Genomic DNA, 26724 nt, shown 5'->3' on the forward strand with positions numbered 1-26724 from the left:
CTACTCAGTCTGTATTCAATATTTGCATAGCTTCCCCGCATCTCACCATATATAATACAATCATGGCTGTAGCTCACCTTAGTATAGAGTCACCGACCTTCGCCCTCAAGATACTCCTGAGGATCCCTACTACTACACTTTCAAGGTGCAATGCACGTCCTGTCGGGAGACACACCCAAACTGGGTCAGCTTCAACCGTTTTGTAAGTCATGTCTGGCGAATCTCCTGTCCTCGGCCGTTGGAACAATTCCTGAAAATCACTTTGACTCAAGCTAAGTACAAATCATACAGGAGCAACATGAAATCCCTGGAAGCCGCGGAGAGGCGAACTTTGTCTGGAAATGCAAGCTTTGCCAAGTCAGTTCGATCATTCCCCACACGCCTCGCCCTGCCTGCAGCTAACAAGTGTGACCAGAAAACCCATTCCGCTTCTATTGTCGCAGGTCCCAATGTGTACGAAGCGGACGAGAAGCGCAAGGGCCGGAAAGTGATCGACATTGACTGCCGCGGTCTTGAATTTACTGATTTTAAAGCTGATGTGAGTTGCGCCTTCTCATTGCAAGCGATTGGATGTGATTCTAATAGGCTACTAGGGCGAATGGCAGGCGAAGGGCACCGAGTCTTCCACTCCCTTTACGGCCATCGACCTGTCTGAGGGCGAGTGGTATGACTATGATGAGAAAGCTGGAGATGAAGTCGCCATTAAGGAAATCACCTGGGAGGTGGGAAGAGGTTGAGAGGTCTCATTTTACTGGAAATACCGCACCATTGATGACGGCATGGTCTACAATAGCATTCTAACTTCTCTAATTATCTTTTCTGTTGAAATTGCCTGTTGATTGTGGCTAGAAATATCTAGTAATATCTTCATGCTATCCCTTCTGCAGTGTGATATCTTCGGGCAACATGAGGAAAATTACTTAACGAAAGATGTCAGCCGTAAGCGTCATGAATAGGGAGCCAGGAAAGATCTATGAATGGCAATATTGAGGAGTGCAATTTTTACTTGAGTGTATTTAAGCTTCCTGTTTATGGATAAAGGCGGTGACAAGGAGCATATTGTTATTGGCTGCTTCAAGACCGGCAATACTGCATTTTCGCTGGCAAGGAACCTTCAATCCGCATCCGCCTGTCGAGAGTTGGCGACCGCGATAATCCTTTAACTAGCTCAACACGCGACCAGCACAAACAGCACTTCGACGCTGGACCAAGTTTTTGATTCAGCTGGTTGATTACCCTCTTGTCGAATCGACGCGATATCGTCAAACGGGTTACGCTCTCTTCAGAACCGTTCAGTCGCGGACCCCGACCAGACAAGCATAACCATGAGTGTCAGTATCTAGTACTTGCTCTTTTACGATTCAAGTCCAACATGGCTTGCCAGCACAGGGACTTTGAACTTATGCTGACTTCGTTTGTAGTTCCAACCAGTCAACCCCCGCCCTTTCTTGCAAACTAGGTACGCGTTACTATTATCCCATCGCACTCTTTCGGTCGCATTGAGCTTTTCTTCCGCCTAACCCAGACGCCGCGAGTATTGCCTATCTAACAGATGATATATAGGGTCGGTACGGAGATGGTCATTCGTCTTAAGTGGGGCCAGACCGAGTACAAGGGCAAGCTGGAGAGCATCGACTCATACATGAACGTGCTGTTGCGGGACACGGAAGAGTTCATTGATGGAAAGAACACAGGAACTCTTGGACTTGTGCTTATTAGGTATGTTTACTTATTGGTCTGGCATGGTTGAAGCCTGGCGGATGGGTGGTTCTCCGCTTGGGGGCCGATTCTGCTTTGGTTTCAAAATTCACAATGGTAAAGAAGCTTTCGCTGACCTCCGGCTTCACACAGGTGTAACAACATTCTCTGGATGGGATCGGCAGACAACGTCGAAATGACGGATCTGGGGCTGCGGTAGAGAAAGGTTCGACCAGACGTCGTTCACGAAACACCATGCGAGGGCGAAATGCATATACCAGCTTGTGTCTCCTTGGGAAAGATACGTCGGTGAGGATATGGATGAAGGAGAATTGTTAAATGAGCTTTGAGAACTGGCCATCACAGGCTCTGTCTATCTTCTTGTTTCTGGCACGAGGCGTTTTCAATGATGGCTTCTAAATACAATTTTTTTGGGTGACATGGCAATTCAATCTGCAAACGGTGAAGAGCCTTGAATTTGCGATCTAAGGAACAAAAAAGTCCTCTTTATCGCTGGCGCTCAATCATCAAATAATGGCAATGTCGTGCTGTTTGCGAAGCATGCGATAATAAAATGTTTTAATGTGTTGAAGTATATAACCACCTAGACCAACCAAGTTAAAGGAGCAGTGGAAATCAACCCAAAGTTTTTGTGGGATACATTGACTGTATCGAGACAATAAGTAATTCTGCTCATGGGCAGTGCTATCGTGATTTTGCCGGACGAATAATATTACCCCACCTTATAGAAGTCCCCATGGCTTATTGTCCGTCCTTCTGCCAAACAACATCTGACGGAAGTGATACCAACACCCTGTTAATTGGTTGATTTACTACTCATTCGATCACTGATCATGAACAGCCATAGCCAAAATCCAGATGACTACTACAATCTCGGGTCGTTCCACCGGCCGGTGACCACCGCCAGCTCCGAGGCTCAGACCTGGTTTGATCGAGGAATCATTTGGACATATGCTTTCAATCATGAGGAGGCAGTTCACTGTTTCGAGAAAGCCATTGAGTATGATCCCACTTGTGCTATGGCGTACTGGGGGCTTTCATATGCCCTAGGCCCCAACTACAACAAGCCATGGCAATTCTTCGACCAACGGGAATTGGAAATGACAGTACAGCGCACTCATCGAGCAGCAGAAAGTGCCAGAAAACACGGGATTACGGCGAGGCCCGTAGAATCGGCACTCATAGAAGCCGTCCAAAAACGATACCCGCAGGATCAGCCACTAGGGGATTGCTCCCCTTGGAACCAGGGATACGCCGATGCTATGGGATTAGTATATCAAAGATTCCCAGATGACCTAGACGTCGCAACATTGTATGCAGATTCGTTGATGAACCTGACACCATGGGAGCTGTGGGTTCTGCAGACTGGTCAGCCGGCACCAACCGCACGCACCCTTGAGATCAAGACGGTGCTTGAACGAGCGTTAACACAGGACGGAGCTCTCCGTCACCCTGGCCTGTTGCACATGTACATCCATCTGATGGAGATGTCGGGCGCACCCGAAACGGCTCTTCTGGCTGCGGACAACCTACGTGGACTGGTGCCAGATGCAGGTCATCTCAATCACATGCCTACTCATTTGGATATCCTATGTGGTGATTATCGGAAGGCAATTGCATCCAACTCTGAAGCGATCCGAGCAGATAAGAAGTTCCTTGCTCGTGCAGGAGCTGTTAACTTCTATACCCTTTACCGGTCTCATGACTATCATTTTAGAATCTATGCTGCTATGTTCGCGGGGCAGTCAAGGGTTGCCCTAGATACTGCCCAAGAGCTGGAGTCATCCATCCCAGATGAGCTTCTACGTCGCGAGTCACCGCCTATGGCCGATTGGCTTGAAGGGTTCTTGGCAATGAAGGTGCATGTCTTGATCCGGTTCGGTCGGTGGCAAGATATCATGCACCTTGACATTCCACGAGACGAGAAGCTGTATTGTGTGACAACCGCAATGATTCACTACGGCAAAGGCGTTGCGTTCGCTGCAACGGGACAGGTTGACCAGGCATATAAGGAACGAGAACTCTTCCGTAAAGCCTTAAAGCGTGTTGTGCCCACCCGCATGCTGTTCAACAACAAATGCATTGACATACTAGCAATTGCAGAGGCAATGCTTGATGGAGAGCTGGAGTACCGCCAGGGCAATTTTGATGCTGCTTTTAGTCATCTAAGACGATCAATAACCCTAGACGATGGTCTTCCTTACGATGAACCCTGGGGATGGATGCAGCCAACTCGGCATGCTTATGGTGCTCTTCTACTCGAACAAGGGCGGGTCGAAGAAGCGTCGGCGGTGTATAGTGCTGATCTGGGCCTAGATGACACCTTACCTCGTGCACTGCAGCATCCGAACAACGTGTGGTCGCTGCACGGGTATCAGGAATGCCTGATGAAGCTTGGGCGCATTGCCGAGGCACGCATTATAAAACAGCAGCTGAAGCTTGCAGCAGCTACAGCTGATGTCCGAGTCCAATCGTCATGTTACTGTCGCCGAAGTGACACTGATCAGGTTGAGTAGTTTCTTTGGTGGAGCTGCAGGCTTGCTCCTTCATTCTAGTAACTTGACCTGGTGTTAGCCTTCTATGATATTTGTGATTATTTCCAAATTATTTATGTTGACAAACCCTTCTGAATTTCAATCTTTCCATGACTATATTCACTCTGTAGCTTACCAACTTTATCTCTTCACTTTCCTCCACACCTTTGTTACTTAGTATTTGCTTCACCTTTACTCTATGCCCTTGAATTTTATCTTAATAACTTTGAATTGGCTGCGATTGCCGAGGCTGGTCAGGGTAGGTTGGGGAAAGGCGTTTCGTTGACAAGGGGATATTTTCTTTTATTTTACCATCATGATCATTATAAATATTTTCGCAAGATTTCTGAATGATGGCACCAACGTTGCCAAAGGGTGATGTTGTGAGGCGAGGAACGTCTCAACTCAATGGTTGTATGGCATAATATCTGCTCCAGGGCCAGACGCTCTGCACCCGGGCACTAGAAGGTAGACAGACATTCTAGAAGCGTGGGACTAACTCGGATAATATGCGTGGCCCGGCAAACATTCTACTGTGCGACGTGCCATGTAACAGACCACCTCCCTGATGGGGAAGAAAAATGGTCTGGGGTTTCTTTGATTGTACTACTCTGTATATCGTCAGAGATCTGCTGAGCCGAAATCGAAAAGAGCACGGGATTTTGTCCATCCCAAGTCTTGACCAACACCGCCAATCCCCCTCACTGACGATGATCTCTCTAAATTCTCCCTCGGAGAAAGAGTGGGTATGTATCTTCGACTCCATATTTCTCAGGCACCAACCCCACCATCACCAACTCTGATCTTTCACCGCTCCATTGTTAATGCTCTTCTTCGTGAATAGCAAAACCCCTTCCAGCCCACCTTCAAAGGGACCCGCCTGGTTCTGACAGTGGATTCACCGTGGAACATGCCCGAGAAGTTCAAAACTCTAGACACTCCGGAGCACGGAATTCCATTCATCCTTTGCAGCGTGCGAGCTCGTGGTGATCCACTGCGATGGCAAAAAATCCAGTCCACTTTCCCGCCCGAACAAGCAGGCCTGCCGACGAAATGGTTCCACAACAGCAAAGTTTGCTTTGCGCTGGCGCCCTGAAGAAGTCATTAATCCACTTCACTTGGCGACGGCAACTGAAAATGATGACCAAAATGGTTCATTAATGCGCTCGTGCGTACTCCGTACTACCTAACGATAATCAGGAGTGTCATGCCTTCTCGCCTAGCTTTCCTATAGTAATGTTAGTCGGGTCAACCGATGCTGTATGAGGTCAACCTGCGTCGAATGCAGTGCTTGATGCATATGGTATGTTTGACATGTGCAGTTGCTAACACAGGGTGAATAAATGCATCCAAGTAGCGCAATAAGGACGTTACTTAGTAAAACCAAAGTGCAAAAGAAGAAGCGAATAAGAAAAAGGCCACAATTAAGCAGTGATTGGAGTCTGGATAAAGTCACCGCTGCAATAGGAGTTATTGTATTAGTATCAACAGGAGGTAAATTATCCCTTTGATAACGAGTTGCACGTGGTTTGATCTCTTTAAATGGACCTCCTACTGGTAGACATTCCCATTTCTTCCCTCGGGACAATTTCGGTTACGCTTACCTTGCCGGCTGATCTCAACGAATTTTCCGAGGTTGCCGCGGCTGTAGTGTTCGTGATTATAAGGCGGTATTCATATGTGTTTCATATGGGTGAGTTGTTCTCTGTATCATTCCCTACAATAAAGCACGGGTGGAGTTCGGGACGGCTAAATCGCGAGAACTACAACCGCCATTTAGAACGCCGCGAAATAAGAATCGTCGCTTGCCCGCACTTTGGAGTCATGTAGCGGAGGGAAGGCCCCACAGTGAAACTCATACCGACTTTCCTGTGGCGATATATTGGGAGAATTGGGGTTTTCAAGACTGCCACGGCAGATCACCACCATCACCGCTGCAGGTCATCGCAAAGGATTGGTCCATCTGCCTTTTTAGACCTTCTTTGCAGGACATATTCCCCATCAACTACTGTATGCGGGAATCCTTCGTCACTATCAGCATCCATGTATTTGAGTGGATCGATTTGGCTCAATGAGCAACCCGAAGCGAATCACCATCCGATCCGAACGGATGGTGTGTTAAAATGCAGCCTATCCCTGGTTCATTTTGGTGATACCATGGATTGAAGCAAGTCAACCGATCTCCGATTAAGATTTTGAAGGCTTCCGCCAGTTCCGCCCACTGTGGTGGCTCTCTCGGCCCCATTGGCCCGCTCTTCCTAATGATCTGCTTCGGAATCTGCTCGCTGATGCTTGGGAGGCTTAGTAGGGCTGTCGGCGAAAAATCGAAAAGGGGAATATGAGGCAAAAATCAGTTCACTCTAATCTTGGCATGTTGCTGCTTGCGGTTGGTTCTTAAACCCCTTGGCCCACTGCCATTGTTCCATTCTTGCTCATTCTCCAAATTGCATTGCATTGTCTTTCATATCGTAGCGGTTGTCGGTTCCTTGATCATGTCTTTGCCGCTTTCCAATGATGTCCTCCTCCTGGTAGGGGAGTTCCTTGAAGACCACCAAGACCGATATAACCTTGTCTTTGTATGTCGACGCTTCCATGACCTCTTCCTGCATTTAGTCTATAGGTCTGCGACGCTCAAGAGTTGTGCGCAGACCCGCTCCTTTATGCATGCCATTCTCCATAAGCCCGAGCTGGCTCGGTCAGTGTGGAGTGTACACTTTGATGATTGGCAACAACATCATCCCTTCTCTTCTACCTCTCCGTCCGAGCAAGATATGACATCATTGAATAAATGGGCTGAGACTATTAGCCATTCTCACGAGGAATATGTTAAATGGGAGCAGGATCTTCTCCAAGGCGTTGAAGAGGCTTGGATAGCGCTCCTTTTGCCTTTGGTGAATAACCTGAGACAGCTCCGACTGGTGTACCCGAATAAGAATGCATACCTAGACCGAATGATGCAAAGGGTCATGAAGGGCGAGAAACCCTTTGATGCGCAGCCCGCATTCAGCATGTTGCAAGAGGTGTCTCTCGGCCATCAGGATTCTAAGGAGGATACCAAAGGCAGCTATATGCCATCGCAGATCTTTCCCTTTTTCCAGTTGCCATCAATGAGGATGTTTTCAGCGGATTCGGTGATTGAGTCTAGCCCTCTACAAGAAGATGGGCATACATCAACAGCCGAGGCCCTGGTGGCTGGGTCCTGTCTAATCTCGGAGATTACTCTCAACTCCAGCAACGGTTCCCAAGGAATGGAGAACTTGATTGCTTCATGCTCCTCACTCAAGTCTTTCAAGTATCAGCACTCTGATTCTCACCTGCTTGCTGAGGGCTTCCAGCCATCGGCCTTTTACCGGTCGCTGGCAGGCAGTAAGAACAGCCTACATACCCTTTGGCTTGATAATTACGGGAACCATCTACCATTTACTATTGCCGGGGTCAATGAAACCCATGACGAATGGTTTGGTAGCTTGGCAGATTTTACCGCGTTGAAAGACATCCGCATTCGCCTACCCAACTTGCTCGATATCCGGTACCAACCCGAGCCCTCTACTGTACTTACCGATATTTTGCCGCCATCGGTGGAATCGCTCTACATTGAAGGTTGCAAGGAGAACACCCTGGGAATGTTAATTGGGCAGCTGAAAATGGTGCTCAACAAACGACAGACCCGCTTCTCTGGATTGCGACGCTTAGACATTGAGGGTTTCTTCCACGATGAGGAAGATGAAGACGCCTCGGGGTACCAGGAGAGTGCGGCTACTACCGGGGGTCAGAAGATTATCAAGCCGCGAGTATACGAGATGGCCGAGCCACTCCGGGCGGCCTGCGCTGAGGCTGGGATTGACTTGTTCCTCCGCGACCGTGTGGTTTCATGATGACATCACCGCATTTGGATCTTATTTATAGACGGATAGACAGTGCCTTTCTTGCATTTTTGTTTGCATAATACCCGATAGATATGATAGACATGCTTTGGCTTGGTTTTTGAGCCTTTCATCTTTTCTTTTTCTTTTTCTTTCTTATTTTTGTTCCTGTTAAGCTTTCTTATTTCACTGAATGAAAAAGAGCTTGTACGTCTGATGGTCCTTTGAGAATCTTTATACCGTATTGTCCCTTTCAGCTTACGGAATAATAACATATCCCATACCTTGTCGATGAACTCTACCATTGGTTTATTGGAGCATGGGATTTTTTGACTGGCTTTAATGAATATGACTTGGCTCGAATGGTCACCGACAATAGCCCATCGTCCTAAGGAGATTCGGTAGTATTGCATGGATACCAAGACATGCTCATTTGAAGTTATTGGCAGAACTCCGAGTTTACCATCTTCCATGCTGAACATGTGATCCTCACTGTTGAGCGTAAGAATAATAGTTAACTGGCTTAGTTAACTGGCTTTAATCCACTAAGCATGTCTCTATATTCCAATGCAACATCGACAATACCCAGATTAAACTCGTGATCACAATGCGACAACGTGGAAGACTCGTGGCAGCGTAGTAAGGGAGTAAAGTAACATCTGCCTAGTAAAAGCGTCAGACTTTATATAATGGATTCCTCGGACAGGAAATATCCTGCGGCATCAACCGAAAGGATTGAATCCTTTTCCAATCAAGACCAGAATTCAACCATGACTGTCGCAGCCCTAAATAGCTTTCTCCGCATTCATGTCACATCGGGGTTATCCACAACCCCAACGAGCTGTCTGGTCCTTAGTTAATGACGGTCAGCCCAATAGGAGCCTTGCAACCATGGTCCCAGTCATCATCAGACCAAATGTTCCTATGCATATGAGGTCGTCTTTCCAGGCACTCCGGTCGCTCAGGCCAAATCATCTTTCTCACCTGGAAGCCTTGCGCGCCCCCTATTTTGTCTCTCGTCGTGATCATTTCACTCTCATCACTGATTTATTGCTGCGCTTCTAGTGACTTATTTTCATCAATCATCCATTGCATTTTCGTCTGAGCGCCCTAGAGAGTATTGTTTATCCTCATCAATCATTCTAGACGATATACATACACCATACGCCATGGCACATAGTTCGATCGGTCGTGTGGAAGATCCCACTTATAGTAGCGAGAAGAAAGATGGAAATGGGGAAACACCGCCGATGTATGACGATCCGTTTGGGGATGAAGAGTTCGCAGAGGTCAAGTATCGCACCTTGCGCTGGTGGTAAGCACTCCCATCAAATCTGAGGTCCCTAGCACAAATCTGATTACCCTGCTGAATCCGCTAGGCAATGTGGAATGAGTACGTTCCAACCACATCGGGGTAACATGTATGATTCGCTGACTTTACAGTCATGATCGCCGAGACTATTTCGCTGGGCATTCTATCGCTTCCTTCGGCCATGGCGGCGCTTGGCCTTGTTCCGTGAGTGTTTATTGGCAACGTCCTCTGGCGAGACTTTTGGTGGCTTGGTGGCTGATCCTAAACATTTTGCTTGGCTATCCTGAATAGGGCTCTGATCCTCATCATAGGCCTCGGCTTGGTAGCTACGTATACAGGATACGTTCTTGGCCAGTTCAAGCTGCGATATCCCCACGTGCATAGTATGGCGGACGCTGGTGAAATATTGTTGGGCCGATTTGGTCGCGAGCTTTTGGGTACTGCTCAGTTGGTCTTTTTGATCTTTATCATGGGTAGTCATATCTTGACTTTCACTGTCATGATGAATACTTTAACGAAGCATGGTACTTGCTCCATTGTGTTCGGAGTGGTCGGCTTAATCCTGTCTTTCGTCTGCACTTTGCCTCGGACTCTGAAGAAAGTGTCCTGGTTGTCCATTTCATGTAAGTAGAGTGTGCTACTGGGAGGAAGGGTGACTGGGCTGATGATCACAGCGTTCATCAGTATTATCGCGGCCGTTTTGATCACCATGATTGCTATTGGAATCCAGCGACCGGGCGATGGACATATCGATGTGACCGTCGATACCAGTTTATACAAGGGCTTTTTGGCTGTGACAAACATCGTCTTTGCTTATGGTACGCGGAGCAGGGTGGACACATGCACAAGCATACGCTAACAACAATATAGCCGGCCACGTCGCTTTCTTTGGCTTCATCTCCGAGATGGAAACACCAACAGATTATCCCAAAACCCTGTACCTGCTCCAGGCAACTGATACAACCATGTATACCGTCACGGCCTTAGTCATCTATCGATATGGCGGCAAAGACGTGTCATCCCCCGCTCTGGGATCGACTAGTCCACTGGTTTCGAAGATCGCCTACGGAATCGCCATCCCGACGGTATAGCTCGTCCCACAATCGCATACTGCAGCAACTAACGATTGACTACTAGATCATAATTGCCGGTGTGATCAACGGCCATGTAGCGTGCAAGTACATATATGTTCGTCTCTTCCGCAATACAGATCGCATGCACAAGCGAAATCTGGTGTCTATAGGGTCATGGATCCTGATCGGATTGGTGCTGTGGACGCTCGCATGGATCATTGCCGAGGCGATCCCAGTGTTCAACAACCTGCTGAGTTTGATAGTGAGCTGCACATTCTATTTTTATGTTCGAAATCCGATGATGCTGATTATCCTGTAGACGGCATTGTTCGCCAGCTGGTTTACGTGTAAGTTTGCCCGACTGTGTTGGACAAAACAATCTAACGCGTGCAAAATAGATGGAATGAGCGGCATTTTCTGGCTTTTCTTGAATTGGGGCCGTTACACGTCTTCCCCTCGGAAGATATTTCTGACCGTAGTGAATCTAATCATTGTTGGCATTGGTGGATGTCTAGTGGGTTTTCTCAATTTTCTTCCCTTTCCTACTTTCGTTACAACAGCATAAACTGACGGATATCAGTGCGGACTTGGATTGTACGTATCAGGCAAAGCCATCCACGACGATCCAAGCAATGCTAGTTTCTCATGTGCCAACAATGCCTGATTGATGGCTATATAACTGGGTTAAAGATGCCATGGGGAGTTTATATCTTGACCTGCTGCGACAAACACGCTGTTGTATAGATACCTCGCAGAAACTTCCAATCAATGGCCTTAGTTTCTGGCCTCCGTGCTAATCTAGTGCTGTATTTTGCGGAATGATTGAGCAGGAATCATAGGATAGCGATAGGCAGTTTCAGTAGCGGACAAGTAAAACAAGTGCTTACTCCTGAATTCTGCACCACACATTGGCTTCTGACAATGCAGATAAGGACAGTCAAAAGAGGTGTTGAAGGTGGGCGGCGGGGAGGAGGGGGGGTCTATACTCCGCCAGCTGGAGCCTGAGCGCCTTACGCTGATTCACTCCCAAGAAGGCAAAAATGCTCTTTGGGGAGCTGCAGGCTATATGTGGAAGGTGCAAAAGGGATCAGCATCAGAGCATCAGGCACCAGAGCGTTCCCTACTCCAACTTTGATCAACACGACCCCTGATAGTCCACAAGGTAACTATCATCCTTATATGGATACTGCGTCGTAGTTTGCATGGAGCTCGTCGATATAACCAGTACATAAATACGCCACAACCGTCTTTCCTAAATTCTAAAGCCAGGTCACCAGCCCGACATAACATCTAACTTCCCACAACCACATGAGACCCAAACTTCACCCATCCACCTCGAGCATAAAACTCCCACCCTAAACATCCAACCCCTTTGTAAAATCCGGACACTATCCCGCTAACAATCCCCTCTCTTTCAAAGAATAAACCCCAAAAGCCAAAAACCAAAACAAATGTGCAACCTCCCTAATTTCCACCTACAACACACCCTCACCTCTTTTTTCCACCTACGCAGCAGAACTACAACGAAGCAGCCGCTTCCGCAATTTTCCCAAACACTACATGATCCTTTCGCAGCGCTTAGCGAAGTCTCTATTCCCGAACCTATTCCACGACAGCAGCAGAATGAAGTGGCAAGTGAGTGTCTGAGCCTTGAGCGGATGCTTTCCGAAGATCGGGTTAGTGGGACTATTGAGTGCTTGAGTGAGGTTGCTGCGCCGGGGCCTGTTCGGAGGTCTCTTTCTGAGTAATAGTCTTTTCTTTATGGGGATGGTTTGTTGCGAATGATGGGGGATAGGATCTAGGGCGAGGAGGAATGATAATGTCTACTGGGATTTCATAGTTAATTGTGATGTTTCTTCATGAGTCTTGGAGATGGGGGATGTGTATGATTGTATTTTCTTTTCGCTCCATGTCTCAAGACTGCTAGTTAAGCATTATCGATTAATTGAACATTATCATGGCCAGCTGTATCAGGGACAACAATGAGCACATTCGGAAATTGAGATTATATCAATGGATATCTCCGACATTACTCCTTCAGATAGTGCATATCTACTCCGAAGTCGAAACCACGAAATTATATCTTAGAACGACCCTTGATTGACAAGCTCGACTTTTCAACATGGCGAATGGTCGAGTGGCTTCGTGGCTGAATACTGAAAGCCTGCACTGGCCTGAAACTTTCTCGCCTTCAGAGAACTAGACCGCCAATTGCCACCAGATAAGATTCTAGAAGACATTTGAGTCGAAAACTCTGAAGAATCCAACAGGTCTAATATTAGTTGGGGCCGAGGAACGGCTGTTGGAGAGAGCGTAGAATGCCGGGCTGACTAACTTCCAACTCTAAATGCTTGACAACAAAAATACTCTATATAGATGAATAGATTGAAATAATTTAGAAATTGATATAAAACAAAAAGAGGAGGAAGAAACCACAAGACGGAGACAGGGAGCAAGGTTCAAACAGCCGGAAAAGAATAAAGTCCGAGTCTCTATGAGAGTGTCAAATTGAATGCCCTATTCATTCATACTGCTTATTCTATCCAACGCCACTGGGAAATATATATTTATGGGCTATCAACCGGCAGTGGCACTGCTTAGGTTCAATAAACTAACAGTAGTATTGTCGAGAACAGCCATTATCTTTCTGATAGAGGAAATTTGTTGGACTCAAACCGAAGACGCAGAGCTCAAAGCTGTCAGGATATAATAGTGTGTTACGGAGGCCATGCCTGCTTCTGTTTGATGATTATCATTCATTTCTTCATGAGTTGGTTTAACACTTGTATGTTCCCTACGTAGTTTTCCCTCATCTAGGTTGTGTGGTGTAGCTATTACGACCCTGCAAGGATCAGAGTCAAACAAAGTTGTTTTCTTTTCAAAATAGTTATCGTCAAAAATGAGCCTGCCACAATGATCCCTTTAAGATTTATATTTACTCCGTACCACTGTCGACTATGGCGTAAAAGCCTAAACGGCATTATTTAGATCATTTTTAGTGAAGAAAAGATCAACAATGCACGACCGATAGAGTTTAAGGCTTAGAACCATTCAAAGCATGAAGGTTTCGGGACTCGGGAGAGGTAATCCAAGGTACAGCGCTACTCCAAATCTTTCTACATGGTAGGGTAAACATATACGGAATTTTACGCAATACTGCATTCTGATCGACTGAGGAAAGAGAGGATTCCGACAAACCGCTGTTCGGATTATTTCTTACCCATGACGGAGAGAAGGTCAGGGCTACAATGGAACCGAGTTGGTAATTTGCAGATTCGAATGACAATTTGACCCTCGTCATGACCAGTTATCAACGTAGCTAATGCTATCTCCGAGTGATTCCGGGGGGCGAAAGGTCGAATAGATATATGCTCATGGAATGACACAAGCAACCTCGGAAGACGATAACGATAAGCGCGGGAATGACCAATACCAATGTATCAGGGCAATAACACATGCGAGGTAACGAGATCATGTAATGAAGTCAACTAATGGGCTTTCAAGACCCCCAGTGGAGCAAAAGCTTGACGATCTTGGCGACAGTGCAGCATCAATCACCACACAAGAGCGTCTAACATGTCCAATTAAGACCGCAGGAGGCGTTATCAATTGCCGATGGGATGCTGATAACACTACCTTATTGCCAAAGATAGGAAAAGTTGTTGCGTATTCACCGCGCAACCATATATAAGCGATCCACTTTCCCCAGTTCCGGCCCATCCGCCCTGTCCACGAGCATTGACTCGTCTCCTTGATGCATGGAGATGTCCCGTTGCTTTTTCCACAGGGATGAAGGAACATGATAGCCCCCCATATCAGACTTCGATATTTTGATTTTCCACACCCGAAAGCGAACGCAGTAGAGATGGTGTTGCATCGGCGGACTCCGGACTAATCCGTGCATGCAGATAAAGTACGAGTTATGCTCGAGGAGAACTCCTATACACGAGGTTGCAGTGGCTCGGTTGTCCTTCGGACAATGCCTTCATGTGTCAATTGCACTCTTTCGCTAAGGCTTAACTGCGATCGTTTTTATTAGGTCACACGACTCGGGTGTCACCGTTTTGACAAGAGACGCTTTGGCGAGCCAAGGAACATTAAACGAAGCGAGATTTCTTGGTTTTCTGGGGTAATGCACATGCATCCAAAATGGACCCTCAAGAGCTGTGTCTTTAACGTCGATCTATGAGCAATTGACTCTTTCCATTACTCAATACAATGTTATCTGGCCCGAGGTTGAACTGCCGTCGGCCGGGTCCGATGGGAGGCAAAGCCGCGTTCGGTGGAGACTGACCAACTTAGGGTAAGCGGGGAAGAAACCCCAACGCTGTTACTCCAAGCAATAGCAAATGGAGGATGTTCCCAGGCCTCTGGGAAGTTTCGTTTAGCAGCATGTATACGAATCCTCGTGAAAGTTTGGCTTGGACGACAGCCACATGGCACGAATCGCCATGAAGGACATCCTCGATGGTAGCTATGATCACCACTTCCGATCATCGGCCAAGCATCTTGGACTCTCGCCTAGTGGCGTACCTCAAGCAAAGCGAAGTCTGGGGAAGTGGTCCACCACGTCTTTTGCCACGGGTACCGCCGATGACCGGGAATTGACCGAGGGGGTTATACCTTTTTTATAACTTGAGATGCATCCAGGCTGGGTTCAAATGGACCTAACGATCGCAGCGGGGCTGAATTGGCAGAGCCATTTCTATATGCAGTAGTTCCCCGGATTAATTGCATGATTTTTTCATACCATTGCCTCATAATCAGACCATTTTTACCAAATCCCTGTGTGTGTTGCATGTCTTGGCCATGCAGCCTTACTTTGGTTTGCGCGGTGCGCTTCTAAATCGAGCCATCATCTGGCTCGTCGTATGCCCAGCATTCGTCTGTTATGGTTACAACCAGGGTGTCACCGGTGGGCTGTTGACCCTGGAATCGTTCGCCAGACAGTTTCCCCAGATGAACACCCTGACCACTAAGGGTGCCGAGCAGCATTATAACTCCACTATTCAAGGTAGTTTTCCTATGTCACCCTTGTCGCATCCTCACCCCCTGACTCTTATCGTGTGTAGGAACGGTGGTCGCATTGTATACCGTGGGAGGTATCTTCGGATCCCTGTCATGCATCTACCTGGGTGACCTGCTTGGGCGCCGGCGCGTCATCTTCATTACCTCGGCCATTTCTCTCATCGGAGCAGTTCTAATGGCGACCTCATTCGAACTGGCCCAATTCATTGTCGCCCGCCTGGTGCTGGGCGTAGGCACCGGTGGCTATGTGGCGACTGTACCTGTGTGGCAGGCCGAGATTTCCCAGGCTAAGAAGCGTGGCGCCCACGTCGTAACGGACGGCATTTTCATCGGTGCAGGCATCGCGATCTCCTTATGGATAGACTTCGGCTTTTACTTCGTCAAGGGCAACTCGGTCTCATGGCGATTCCCACTTGCTTTCCAGGTTGTTCTGTCGGTAATTGTCATGCTATTCATCACAGTGTTCCCCGAATCCCCCCGATGGCTTGTCAAGAGAGGCCGAGTGGAGGAAGCACGCGAAATTCTGGCTGCGTTAGCCGACCAGGACCCCCATTCGGAGGATATCAACATGGCTCTCGCCGATATTGAACGATCCCTGGCCCTCTCTGGCTCCGGATCTTGGAAGGACATGTTGACGATGGGCGAGCAGCGGTTGTTCCATCGGACGGTTCTTGCGGCTACTGGACAGATGTTCCAGCAGATGTGCGGAATCAATCTCATCACCTTCTACGCCACCACCATCTTCGAACAGTACCTCGGACTCAGCCCAATACAATCTCGGATCCTTGCGGCATCCATGACTCTCACTCAGCCTCTTGGCGGATTCTTGGCTTTCTTCACCATCGACCGGCTGGGCCGGCGTCCGCTGATGCTGTGGAGTGCGGTCGGCATGTCGGCATCTATGGCGATATTGGGCGGTACCACGTCGGTGACGGACAACACAGGTACACTGGTAGCGGCTGTGGTGTTCCTGTTCGTCTTCGAGTTTATCTTCACTGTGGATTACTCCGGGTTGACCTTCCTGTATGCCACCGAGGTGGCTCCGTTGCAGCTGCGGGCGGCCATCAGCGCAGTCTCAACCGCCGCCGTGTGGACTTTCAACTTCCTTCTGGCGGAAGTGACACCAGTCGGCTTCAATACCATCTCTTACAAGTACTATATCATTTTCGCCGTGTTGAACGCGGCCATTGTACCGGTTGTATACTTTTTCTTCCCGGAGACCAACGGACGGACTCTGGAAGAAATCGACGAGATATTCCTGCGGTCCAAGACCATTTTCGACCCGCCCCGCCTGGCGCGGACGCTGCCCAAAATGCATCTCGCCGAAGATGTCGAAATCGAGGGAGGGAATGAATCAGGGGGTAGTGTTGCGAAGGGCAAGATGTAATTAAGGGAAATCCTTCGCGAGTGGTGGAGAAATGAAATTACTATTGACGGATAGTTTATGATCAACATGATACTTGCTAGTTCCAATACGGATGATCGGCTCTCCGGGCCGTTATGGTTAAATTGAAGGCATTCTTAATGGTTTTATCCGTGTCCATCCGTGTCGCTCTCGCGGTGCGAGTCTGAATCAATCTGAAACGTATCCTAAGACACTCCGTTAGGAAGGATCATCTCAACATTATAAAGACCTCAGTAAGCGCCCGATGCCTTGCATACCATAGTACCAGGATACATCGTTTGCATTGGACAATATGAAGTCGTTCTTGTTCCTAATTCCTCTTGTCCAGGCTGGAGAGGTCGTCTGGGACGGCTTCTTCAACTCTTCCTTCACCGTTGATCAGCTCGACAAATGTATGACTGATACTAAAATGTATCTCCACCACAAACGCTAATGTATAATTAGGGTCTTGGTCTAACCCAGTCGGCCCATACCAATGGTACATCCACGGCTCCGAGGCCACCGCCAACTACCTTGAAGTCAGCGCAGACTTCAAGAACCCGGCCGACGAGAGCGATGAGAAGGGTATCCGCATTAGCATTGTACAGCGCTCCTCACAAGACGAACATTTGTGGCCAAGAAAAGTCACTAACATCTCGTTCTAAAGGACGATACCTCCTCCTGGAATGGCCAAACCATGATGCGCTCGGAGCTCATCCCCCAGACTGACGCTGACCTCGGCTCTGGCACCCTGTTCTACCATTTCTCCCTGCAGAGCAAGGAGGAAAACGCCCCCGTTGCGGCCCTTGAGCATCAAATTGCTTTCTTCGAGGTACTTTATTCTTTCTTATTTTCACACTTTCCCGTTAGGTTGCCCGATGGATAGCATATGCTAACAACGGGTTCAGAGCCATTTCACCGAGCTCAAGTACGGCGGCGACGAGAAGACTCTCCGCTGGTTGGCAGACGGCAAGTCGCAGTGGTCGACTGACCTCGTGGCTGGCACATGGTACAACTTCGCCTACGAGATTGACTTCTCGGCGAAGACCGTTGGTCTTTGGACCTCGACTGGAGCGGAGGCTCTGAAGAAGGTCGTGGAGCCTGTTAGTGCGGCCACGCAGACCGATTCGAAGGATTGGCACGTTGGTGAGCTGCGTCTGGATAACGGACAGAAAGGAGGAAAGGAGGATTGGTTCTGGTCCGGTGTCTACATCGAAAAGGGCGAAATCACCACGGCTATTGCTGGCCCCGCTGCTTAAGCAGTTCATAATATAGTTTCTACTTCTACAGGGTGTTCAGGAGATTTGGACTTGTATATTGATTAAGGTCGTGGCATTCACAATCAATTGTTTTGCATTATCTCATCACATCAGAAGTGGTTATTTGCGTCAATCATCTCATCAGACCGCCAGCGGGCCATTTACCGCACACAGTAACCACCATCAATACGGAGATCACTACCAGTCATGTACGAACTGGCATCACTGCACAGGTACACATAAGCACCCTTCAACTCCTTTGCATCACCATTCCGACCCATGGGAATCATACTCAACCAGAGATCCTGAATCTTCTGGTCCACGAAATCCGACAATCCCGTATCGATATAACCAGGCGAGATACTGTTCACACGAGCAAAGTCTCTCCACTCATTCGCCAGCGAACGTGCCATGTGGATACACCCAGCCTTAGCCACATTGTAGGAGGTCTGCTCCTGCGGGAAGTTGGCAATGTGACCGGACATACTGGCCGTGATGACCAGACTGCCCTTGCCCCGCTTCTTAAAGTGTGGCCCCACGGCCTTAGCGCAGTGGTAGGTTCCGTTGAGATCCGTCTGCACGACCTCCATCCACGCCTCGACAGTGGACTCCAAGACGCCGCCGTCAGCGGTACGACCAGCGTTGGCGATGAAGGCGTCAATCTGTCCAAAGTCCTTGATCACGTCGTCAACGAGCTTCTGGACGCTCTCCATGTTGCCGATGTCGCATTTGTAGGCCTTGGCTTCGACGCCGTAGGTTTTCTTGAGTTCTTCTGCGTTCTTTTCGCCGCCTTGAGGACGCGAGGCATAGGTGAGGGCGATGTTGGCGCCCATTTCGGCGCAGCCGCGGGCGGCTTCGATTCCCATGCCGCGGGGGCCGGAGGCGCCCGTTACGACGACGACCTTGCCCTTGAGGCTGAGGAGGTCGGTCAGGGAGTTGGCGGAGGGGACGGGGATAGGCATGTTGGATTGTATATGCAGAGGGTTATTCTAGTACCACAGAGACAATTGAGGTATGGAGGATTGAATTAATTGAATGTCGAATGTTGAGGTAGTATTAGGGCTATAAGTAGCTTATCCAGGATGGCAGTGATGTCATGGGGACTTGTTCTAGATTGATGATATCACGACTTCTCTCCTGCCCCTTCCGACCGGTCAACGAACGATTATTGGGCAATGCATAATCGCGGGGTAAAGTTGTGTTTAGTGGCGCATTAGAAAGCATTACGAGAACGTTATGAGAGCGCCTTTTTTTCTCGCATCAGATAACGCACAGGAGTACATGCCCAGGGATTATGATAGCATTAGTAGAGCATTATGAGAGCTCGTATCGCGCGGGCGTGTGACGGGAATGAAACCCTACGGAGTACAAGGAGTCCCAGAACCAACTGGATAATGTTGCTACAATGACGACACGAAGTGGGCTCCCAAGGTTCCACTTTATAACAAGGCATGTTCATGTTCGTCCTAGATAGTAGCGATGCAGCGACACTAGTTCCATATTCGTCTCCATCTTTGATGATCGATTGGGGACCTTGAGACCCGATTCTCGCGCTAATGTCGTCCGATCCCGTTGAAGCCCCCTCACTGCGCAGGGTGAGTACATCGTATGACAATAATTTTGACGATTCATTTCTGGGACGGTTAGTCGAGACAGATTCTACGCTAGTTGACTTAGTTTGATTGATCCGTGACACGATGTAGGGTGAGATCGTTCTTCCATCGAGATCGCCATGTCGGCGTCGTCAGCCATAATGATATCCGCGACCAAGAGATTGAGCTTCACACGTGGAACGGGAAAAATGATCCAGATAACCCGTATGTCCGATCGGGAGACTTCTGAATATCGCTGAGAAGATGACCTAGGTTCAACTGGAGCACATCCTACAAATGGACCTTGACCATCACCGTTTGCATTATGTATGTTGGGCACTATACAGCCAATCCACTGCAATTTTATACGAACTGCCGCTTATGCTGATACAAATTGCATAGATCAATTCTCACGGGTATTCCTGCTGGGTCCTATGGCGCAGGGAACAATTACATGGCCGAGCGCTTCCATGTGCAGAATGAGCCATTCCCAAACCTCGCCTGGGCCACAACCTCATGGAATATGGGCGCCGCCTTCTGGCCATTGATCTTCGTCCCCTTGACGGAATCATCTGGTCGCATGCCAGGATACTTCGTGGCATACACCATTCTCGTCATCTCGCTGTTCCCATCCGCCTTTGCCCAGAACTTCGCGACCCTCGTCGTGACCCGATTCTTCGGCGGAGGCGCTTCGTCCGTAGCGATCAACATCGTAGGCGGCAGCATCAGCGACGTCTGGTACGGCGACAAAGCCCGAAGCTTACCTATGTCCCTGTTCGGACTGACAAGCGTCATTGGTATCGCACTGGGACCATTCGTGGGGTCCGCGATCCAAGCGATCCATAAAAATGACCCATGGCGATGGTGAGCACCCCCACACAATATACAAACCAGCACCCAAAGCTAACCACCGAACCAGGATCTTCTACATCCAAATAATCTACAACGCCGGCCTAATCCCCGTCTTCTGGTTCCTCCTATACGAAACCCGAGCCGACGTAATCCTCAAACGACGCGCAAAGAAACTCCGCCGCGAAACAGGGCGTCCCATCTACGCTGAAGCAGAACTTGACCACACCAGCGTCTGGAAACTACTCCAAGTATCCTTCGAACGACCCACGCGCATGCTCCTCACCGAACCCGTAGTAGCCTTCTTCACACTCTGGATCAGCTTCGCCTGGGGTATCCTCTTCCTCTTCTTCAGCAGTGTCGTGCAAACCTTCTCCACAAACTACGGCATGAACACCCTCCAAACCGGCCTAATCCAACTCGCCATCTCCGTCGGCGCCCTAATCGGCACCCTAGTCAACCCCCTCCAGGACATGATCTACCTCCGCTCTGCATCCCGCAACAAAGAAAAACCCGGCGTCCCCATCCCCGAAGCAAGACTCTACACCTCCATCCCGGGCAGTCTGCTATTCGCCGGCGGATTATTCTGGTACGGCTGGAGCAGCTTCCCGCATGTGCATTGGATAGTCCCGACATGCGGTATTGCAGCCACTGGACTGGGCATTTATTCCATCTATATGGCTGTTGTGAATTATCTGACGGATGCGTATGAGAAGTATGCTGCTTCGGCGTTGAGTGCGGCGAGTCTGGGGAGGAATTCCTTCGGGGCGTTTTTGCCGTTGGCTAGTTATCAGCTTTTTGAGAATTTGGGGTATGGCTGGGCGGGGAGTTTGTTGGGGTTTGTTGGGGTTGCGTTGAGTGTTGTTCCGGTTGTTTTGGTGTTGAAGGGGCCAGAGATTAGGAGGCGGAGTCCGTTTATGAGGGAGTCGACTTTTGCTGGGGCTGAGGAAAAGGAGGAGCTGGAGAAGAATGAGACTGCTGGGGGGAGGACCTTTGTGGATGGGCCGGTTGAGGTTGGGGATACTGCTAGTGGTAGATAAATAGTGGTGGATTTTGGATGATCTGGGTCTGGGTCTGGCGTTGGTGCTTGTTTTTTTACCTGCTTTTGAGTTGGATATGAGAATACCATAGATGTCGGGGTGGAAAAGTGTATATTATAATATTTTGTACTATACATATGGTGACGACGTGCACGGGTAGGTAGAGGACGTTAAATGATTTAGTCTCTATATGTATTCATGATCTAAAATTCCATTATCATGTACACATGTACGCGTTATATAACCCAATCGTTACTTATATACCCCTCGCCAGGAGTCCTTCAGCTTCTTCGGTCTGCTCGCTCATCTCCGTCTCGTGGCCCTTCTCCAGACGCTGCGCCATGGCCACTCCCTCTCGTCGGCCCTTTTCGGCATTGACTATCCAAATGAGCGGGATTGGCATCAAGATCAAGGGCGCGATGAAGAAGAAGCCCGACCGTACCTGTCCGGTCGCGTCGATGAGCATTCCCACGATAGCTGGTCCAATGACCGAACTGCCCTTGTCTGTTGCAGCGTATAGCGCGTAGAACGCGGCTTCGCTGCCAGGAGGAATGAGCAATCCGAAGAAGGACCTGCAGTAGGAAGACAGGCCACCCGATACCACCCCGTGGACAATGGCGAGTGGGAAGATTTCCCACGGCTGCTGCAGACCGATCACACCCCACTTCTTGAAGACAGGAATATATGCCAGCATGCCGTACAAAGGGATAATCTCAAATAGAGCAATGCATAGCATGATTGTATGGTTCGACTTCAGCCCAAACCGTCGCGAGACCACAGGCCACAAGAAGGCACCAGCCATGCCAGACAAAGTTGCGGTGATGGACAACAAGCCGACGAGTGTAGTGCTCATTTTGAGCTCCGTGCGCGCAAAGAGGATCGCCGTTCCGGATACCGTGGCCATAGCGTCGGATAGGAGAAACCACGCGGCTAGGAACACCAAAACTTCCCGCAGCTGCACCGCAATCTTAACTGTCTTCCACAAAGATTTCCAGGCAAATCCGACGAGTCGCAACCACACACGCCACCGTTTCACCTGCCCCCCGGTATTAGCGGTATTCAGCGGTGGTCCTGGCCGAGCGCGCAGCCACTTTCGAGTGACCATCGTAAAGGAGAACCACCAGATGCCGACCAACAACAGCACGAATCGCAGCGGAAGCGTCCCGGAAACCTTCGAAATCGACGTCTTGGAAAGCGTAAACAGGAGCGAAATACTTAGGATTTGCACGAGAACGGCAGCACAATACCCAAGCCCGACTCCTTTAGATGAAATGCGAGTGGACAGCTGTAGCTCCGGTGAAGCAGGGCCTGATGATGTGCCAGAACCGGCTTCTGCTGCTGGGTGAGGCCCTGATTCTGCATCGCTCGCTGAGAAAGAGTCTCTGGGGTGAATGTATTCTCCATCGGGACTCATGGGGTGTAACTCCTCAGCGGGCTTGGAAGCTTTTTCGATGGACGGATCGTTTGCGACCAGAACGGGCAAGAAAGAATTGAGCACCACAAAGGATGAACCTAAACAGGTAACTCCAATGACAACCAGGAGGGCCCCAAGGACGAAGATCGGCGGCGCAATGAAGACAAACAACATACTCGTGGCGGACCCAATGAACCCGAATGCCAGAAGGAGGGTTTTACGGTTATTCTCTGAAAAATAACGATATTGTCAACAGTTCAGCTCGAGACATAATTGCCAACACATAGGTAAGTCATACCGTAGTCCGCTAAGGCACTGAAGGATATCAAGGTCAATGCCTGGACTAGCACTGCCAAGGAGAAGGTGTACATAGCGAAACTGGCGGTGTTGATGTTCAAGCCCAATAGTCCTACGACACATTGATCGTTTTCGGCTTCATCACGACGGAGCATAGCAGGGGCCGTGCCATTCACAGATGTAGACGGTGAACCGGGACCAACGCAGGGCAGGTGGCTAGATTTGAAGGTTCCTTGTTCGCGTGCTAGTTGTTCCAAGGTGAGTGGCAGGAAAGAACCTATTGCGCCGATATGATTAGCACCACGACAACTAAATCGAGAAGAACCAATACTCTGGAATAGTTTGCCTTACCTACGCCACATACAGCGAATACCTCCGCTGCGATTCCATACGCATACCATCCCCAGATCTCGCGCTTGCTGGTCGGGGTTGTATCCTCGCCGGGGTACCGCGGAGGACGCTGCTGGAGCTCCGCCGCGGGGGAGTTCGGCGATGGAGGGGCGACGGTCATAAGGATATGGGAGAGTGGGGAGTGGCTGAGGAATATAATGAGCTTGCCCGGTTACACCATTGCAGGAACCGACCGACAGCAAGGCGAGGATGACATGAAGCTCTGGAAGTGCTGGTTCTGGTGTAAGCGATTATTCATCCGAACGCGGAACTCTCGGAATTGCCCTGTCACTCCCTGATTGGCCCTCCCACGGATCTCCAGCTGTCGACCAATCACACAATTATACACCCCTGTCCTCCGGTTTAATGTACCCGACAAACCGCTGTAGTCGTGGTCGTATATAGGTAGGTATTATAAGCATATAGACCGATACCGTGTCTGGCCATGCTGAACTCTCCAAGTAGTCCATATATCTCGTGGGATCCTCTCTCCACTACTCACGAGCATCGAGACGTCAAAGCGCCACTGACGTCATTTGACAGGCACAGATCCGGTCTTTTCTTGGCGATGGGGCAGATAATAAGATCTCAGCAATTGACCGTCTCGTCATATTGTATTGATTTTATCGGGACAGATTTTCGAACCCGATCTCTGAAGGGGCCTGCCTAATCCTTTAGAGTCCGCAGAGATGGGATTCTCAATTGGTCGTTTGTTCTATTTTAACAAGATCTTCGGCCAGCTGAAACGCCATCGCAATACCTGAAGTCCTACTGATATCCTTAAGTTGCTTGATGACCCATTGACGATTTTGATGACTAATGGCAGGAGATTTTCCGACCGTATAGAGATTCCATATCAGCATATACCCCCCCGATATGTTCGGTTGTTTGGGCTTATTGGCATCGGGTAACAATATAAGCCCCAAACCTTGCGGAACACTGGCCAATATCTCCTCTCCTCGTCTTGACATAATATGTGTCGCGTACTGTAGCCTTGATTTAAGCTTCAGCCGGCCTTCAGCGGGATAATCCGGATTCTCGGTGATAATCTTTTTTATGAGCCAGCATATAATCTCGCAAACGATGATTTCAACCATTCGCGAGTTGTTCCAAAGCCTTATTGCCCAAGATGTCTTGTATAGGTGATATTGACCATTATAGGAAATGAATTCCGTACTCCCACAGGATTCCTGGATAGTTGTGTATGATTCCTGTGTAGCAAGGATATCAAGAACATACTGGAAGTCATCTTGAAGCGCAGTCGATACTTCCAGGAAGTCAAGCCAAGACATGTCTCTAGGTAAAGAGATGCCATTATTCTTGGCTGTGACGCCGGCGAAAAGGGTCGCGCACTGTGTGGCAAGCACGCCGAGTAACCAGAATGCATCAGAAGGGTCTGTGTACTTGGTTGCCTCTGCCTGCAACTCAAGCATGTCATCCGGAAATGGCTGTATGCTTTGAATACAGGCAGCCGACATATCTGCGCGCACCTGATTGAACATCAGGATGGCAGGCCTACGGGCAAATTGAGATTTACCTCGGGCAACCACCAATGCTGCAGCTCCTTTGACATGTCGAACCCACGACTCAAAATTTGAGACATGCTCGAAAACCCCAAGCGAGATCACCGACATTAAAGTGCTGTCCTTAACTGACTCAACTGGGGATGCCAAAGCATTATTCACACGGTTGATCGCCTCGGAATACTTGGCCCGCGCGTGATGGACAAGCTCGGGCTGGTAAGTTGCCAAAGCCACGAGGCCCACGGCCGCCATACTGGCGACAAGGGTCGGATGCCCAACATCGGCCGAATAGGCAGTCGGGATATAGGTGAGATATCCGCGTGAGGGGCAACAGCCCCCCGCGGCAAATTCCTGGAGGAAATAGTTCACGCCTATGTCATCGAGACTGGGATCTGGACCACGAGTAGGTGGGGCCAAGTAAAGACCAGCGGTTGAGGCCCCATTCTTTTCTGATTTGTTCCTGGAGCGTTTGATGGTGTGGCTTGTCTGGTCACGGAAGACTAAGTCCCATTCGTCGCGGTATCCAAGGCAAGTTTCGCGCGTGCGAATGCATTGACCACATTGGGGAACCTGCTTGTCGCACTGTGTTGCCACGTTAATCTCAACATCACTAAAACGAGGAGGGAAGACCCACGCGTCGTTTCACAGCACGGCAATTTTCGCAACTTTTAGACGTTCTCGCGCGAGGTGCATTGAGTGATGGCATATTGAAGCATGCGCCGACAAGGCGATCAGATATGAGGACGAGACAACGAGGAGGAAAAGGGGGCTGCTATATGAAGACTTTCAATTATCAACCGTGCTGGAACGAGGCTGAAGACAGGTAGGTTGACATCGGAAACAAGGTATTGCACTTAGCTCCTTCAAATGCTTGTTCTCTCTTGGCAGCCCTGGGAGGCTGAGCCCAGTGTGGGGTTAGAGTGAGGAATATCGTGAACAGGCAAAATGGCCCCCACCCGCGACGCTGGGCAACAATTGTTTCTTCAGCCCCAACGCTAAGTTTAGTAACTTACGCAATCCTTAATGCTAAACGGCCCCATGCCCCGAGTGAGCCTTACACCGATGTGGTTACTGTACTAGGATAAGCGTGATGGTTCAATGGATAGCAATTATGAGGCACTTGACAGTCTGACACTAGGAGATCTGCACCTTCATTTCCCCTAAAGGAGCATCCCAAAAGTAGCCGGAGCTTTTTGGCCCCAACCACTCGGAGTTGAACTTGGAGCAACAGTGTTGATATGCTGCTACGTCTACTACTAGGTTCTTTGACCCTACGAGCGACATACCAATTTCAGAAAAGGTTCTTGGCGAAAGCGAGCCAATACAATTGCTTACTCCAAGCTCCCGTTGGCAGCGTTCACTACTACCACCCCTACTACCTGTCCACGCTAGTCTTCTTTAGGCATCTTAGATGTTGAACCAGTCAGGCACGGCTTTCGAGCTGTGG

The 26724-nt window shown here is 49.2% G+C and overlaps 8 protein-coding genes across 8 annotated transcripts; 5 read left to right on the forward strand and 3 right to left on the reverse strand.

The window, feature by feature from the left end:
• Positions 1–2552: 2552 nt before the first annotated feature.
• Positions 2553–4235, forward strand: AO090012000280 (TPR domain protein; the record flags this gene model as incomplete). The annotated part of the gene is made up of 1 exon (XM_023236405.1): positions 2553–4235. One exon carries the CDS (start codon positions 2553–2555, stop codon positions 4233–4235), a length of 1683 nt encoding a protein of 560 aa, XP_023091334.1.
• A 2510-nt stretch (positions 4236–6745) lies between these two features.
• AO090012000281 (uncharacterized protein) lies at positions 6746–8128 on the forward strand (the record flags this gene model as incomplete). The annotated part of the gene is made up of 1 exon (XM_001727272.3): positions 6746–8128. One exon carries the CDS (start codon positions 6746–6748, stop codon positions 8126–8128), a length of 1383 nt encoding a protein of 460 aa, XP_001727324.1.
• A 1481-nt stretch (positions 8129–9609) lies between these two features.
• Positions 9610–11165, forward strand: AO090012000283 (putative neutral amino acid permease; the record flags this gene model as incomplete). The annotated part of the gene is made up of 6 exons (XM_023236406.1): positions 9610–9632; positions 9720–10051; positions 10350–10513; positions 10566–10763; positions 10821–11015; positions 11082–11165. 6 exons carry the CDS (start codon positions 9610–9612, stop codon positions 11163–11165), a joined length of 996 nt encoding a protein of 331 aa, XP_023091335.1.
• A 4145-nt stretch (positions 11166–15310) lies between these two features.
• On the forward strand, positions 15311–16916 carry AO090012000284 (putative MFS sugar transporter; the record flags this gene model as incomplete). Its single annotated transcript, XM_001727274.1, has 2 exons — positions 15311–15515; positions 15574–16916. The coding sequence occupies 2 exons, from the start codon at positions 15311–15313 to the stop codon at positions 16914–16916; spliced, it is 1548 nt and encodes a 515-aa protein (XP_001727326.1).
• An 863-nt stretch (positions 16917–17779) lies between these two features.
• Positions 17780–18181, reverse strand: AO090012000286 (uncharacterized protein; the record flags this gene model as incomplete). The annotated part of the gene is made up of 1 exon (XM_023236407.1): positions 17780–18181. One exon carries the CDS (start codon positions 18179–18181, stop codon positions 17780–17782), a length of 402 nt encoding a protein of 133 aa, XP_023091336.1.
• Positions 18182–18333: 152 nt separating this feature from the next.
• Positions 18334–19134, reverse strand: AO090012000287 (SDR family oxidoreductase; the record flags this gene model as incomplete). The annotated part of the gene is made up of 1 exon (XM_001727276.3): positions 18334–19134. One exon carries the CDS (start codon positions 19132–19134, stop codon positions 18334–18336), a length of 801 nt encoding a protein of 266 aa, XP_001727328.1.
• Positions 19135–19728: 594 nt separating this feature from the next.
• On the forward strand, positions 19729–21653 carry AO090012000288 (uncharacterized protein; the record flags this gene model as incomplete). Its single annotated transcript, XM_023236408.1, has 5 exons — positions 19729–19814; positions 19921–19989; positions 20038–20091; positions 20167–20628; positions 20684–21653. 5 exons carry the CDS (start codon positions 19729–19731, stop codon positions 21651–21653), a joined length of 1641 nt encoding a protein of 546 aa, XP_023091337.1.
• A 256-nt stretch (positions 21654–21909) lies between these two features.
• On the reverse strand, positions 21910–25529 carry AO090012000289 (MFS transporter; the record flags this gene model as incomplete). The annotated part of the gene is made up of 4 exons (XM_023236410.1): positions 21910–23297; positions 23366–23641; positions 23716–23900; positions 25108–25529. 4 exons carry the CDS (start codon positions 25527–25529, stop codon positions 21910–21912), a joined length of 2271 nt encoding a protein of 756 aa, XP_023091338.1.
• Positions 25530–26724: the final 1195 nt, after the last annotated feature.

The sequence above is a fragment of the Aspergillus oryzae genome, chromosome 4 (assembly GCF_000184455.2).
Source record: "Aspergillus oryzae RIB40 DNA, chromosome 4".
NCBI lineage: Eukaryota > Fungi > Ascomycota > Eurotiomycetes > Eurotiales > Aspergillaceae > Aspergillus > Aspergillus oryzae.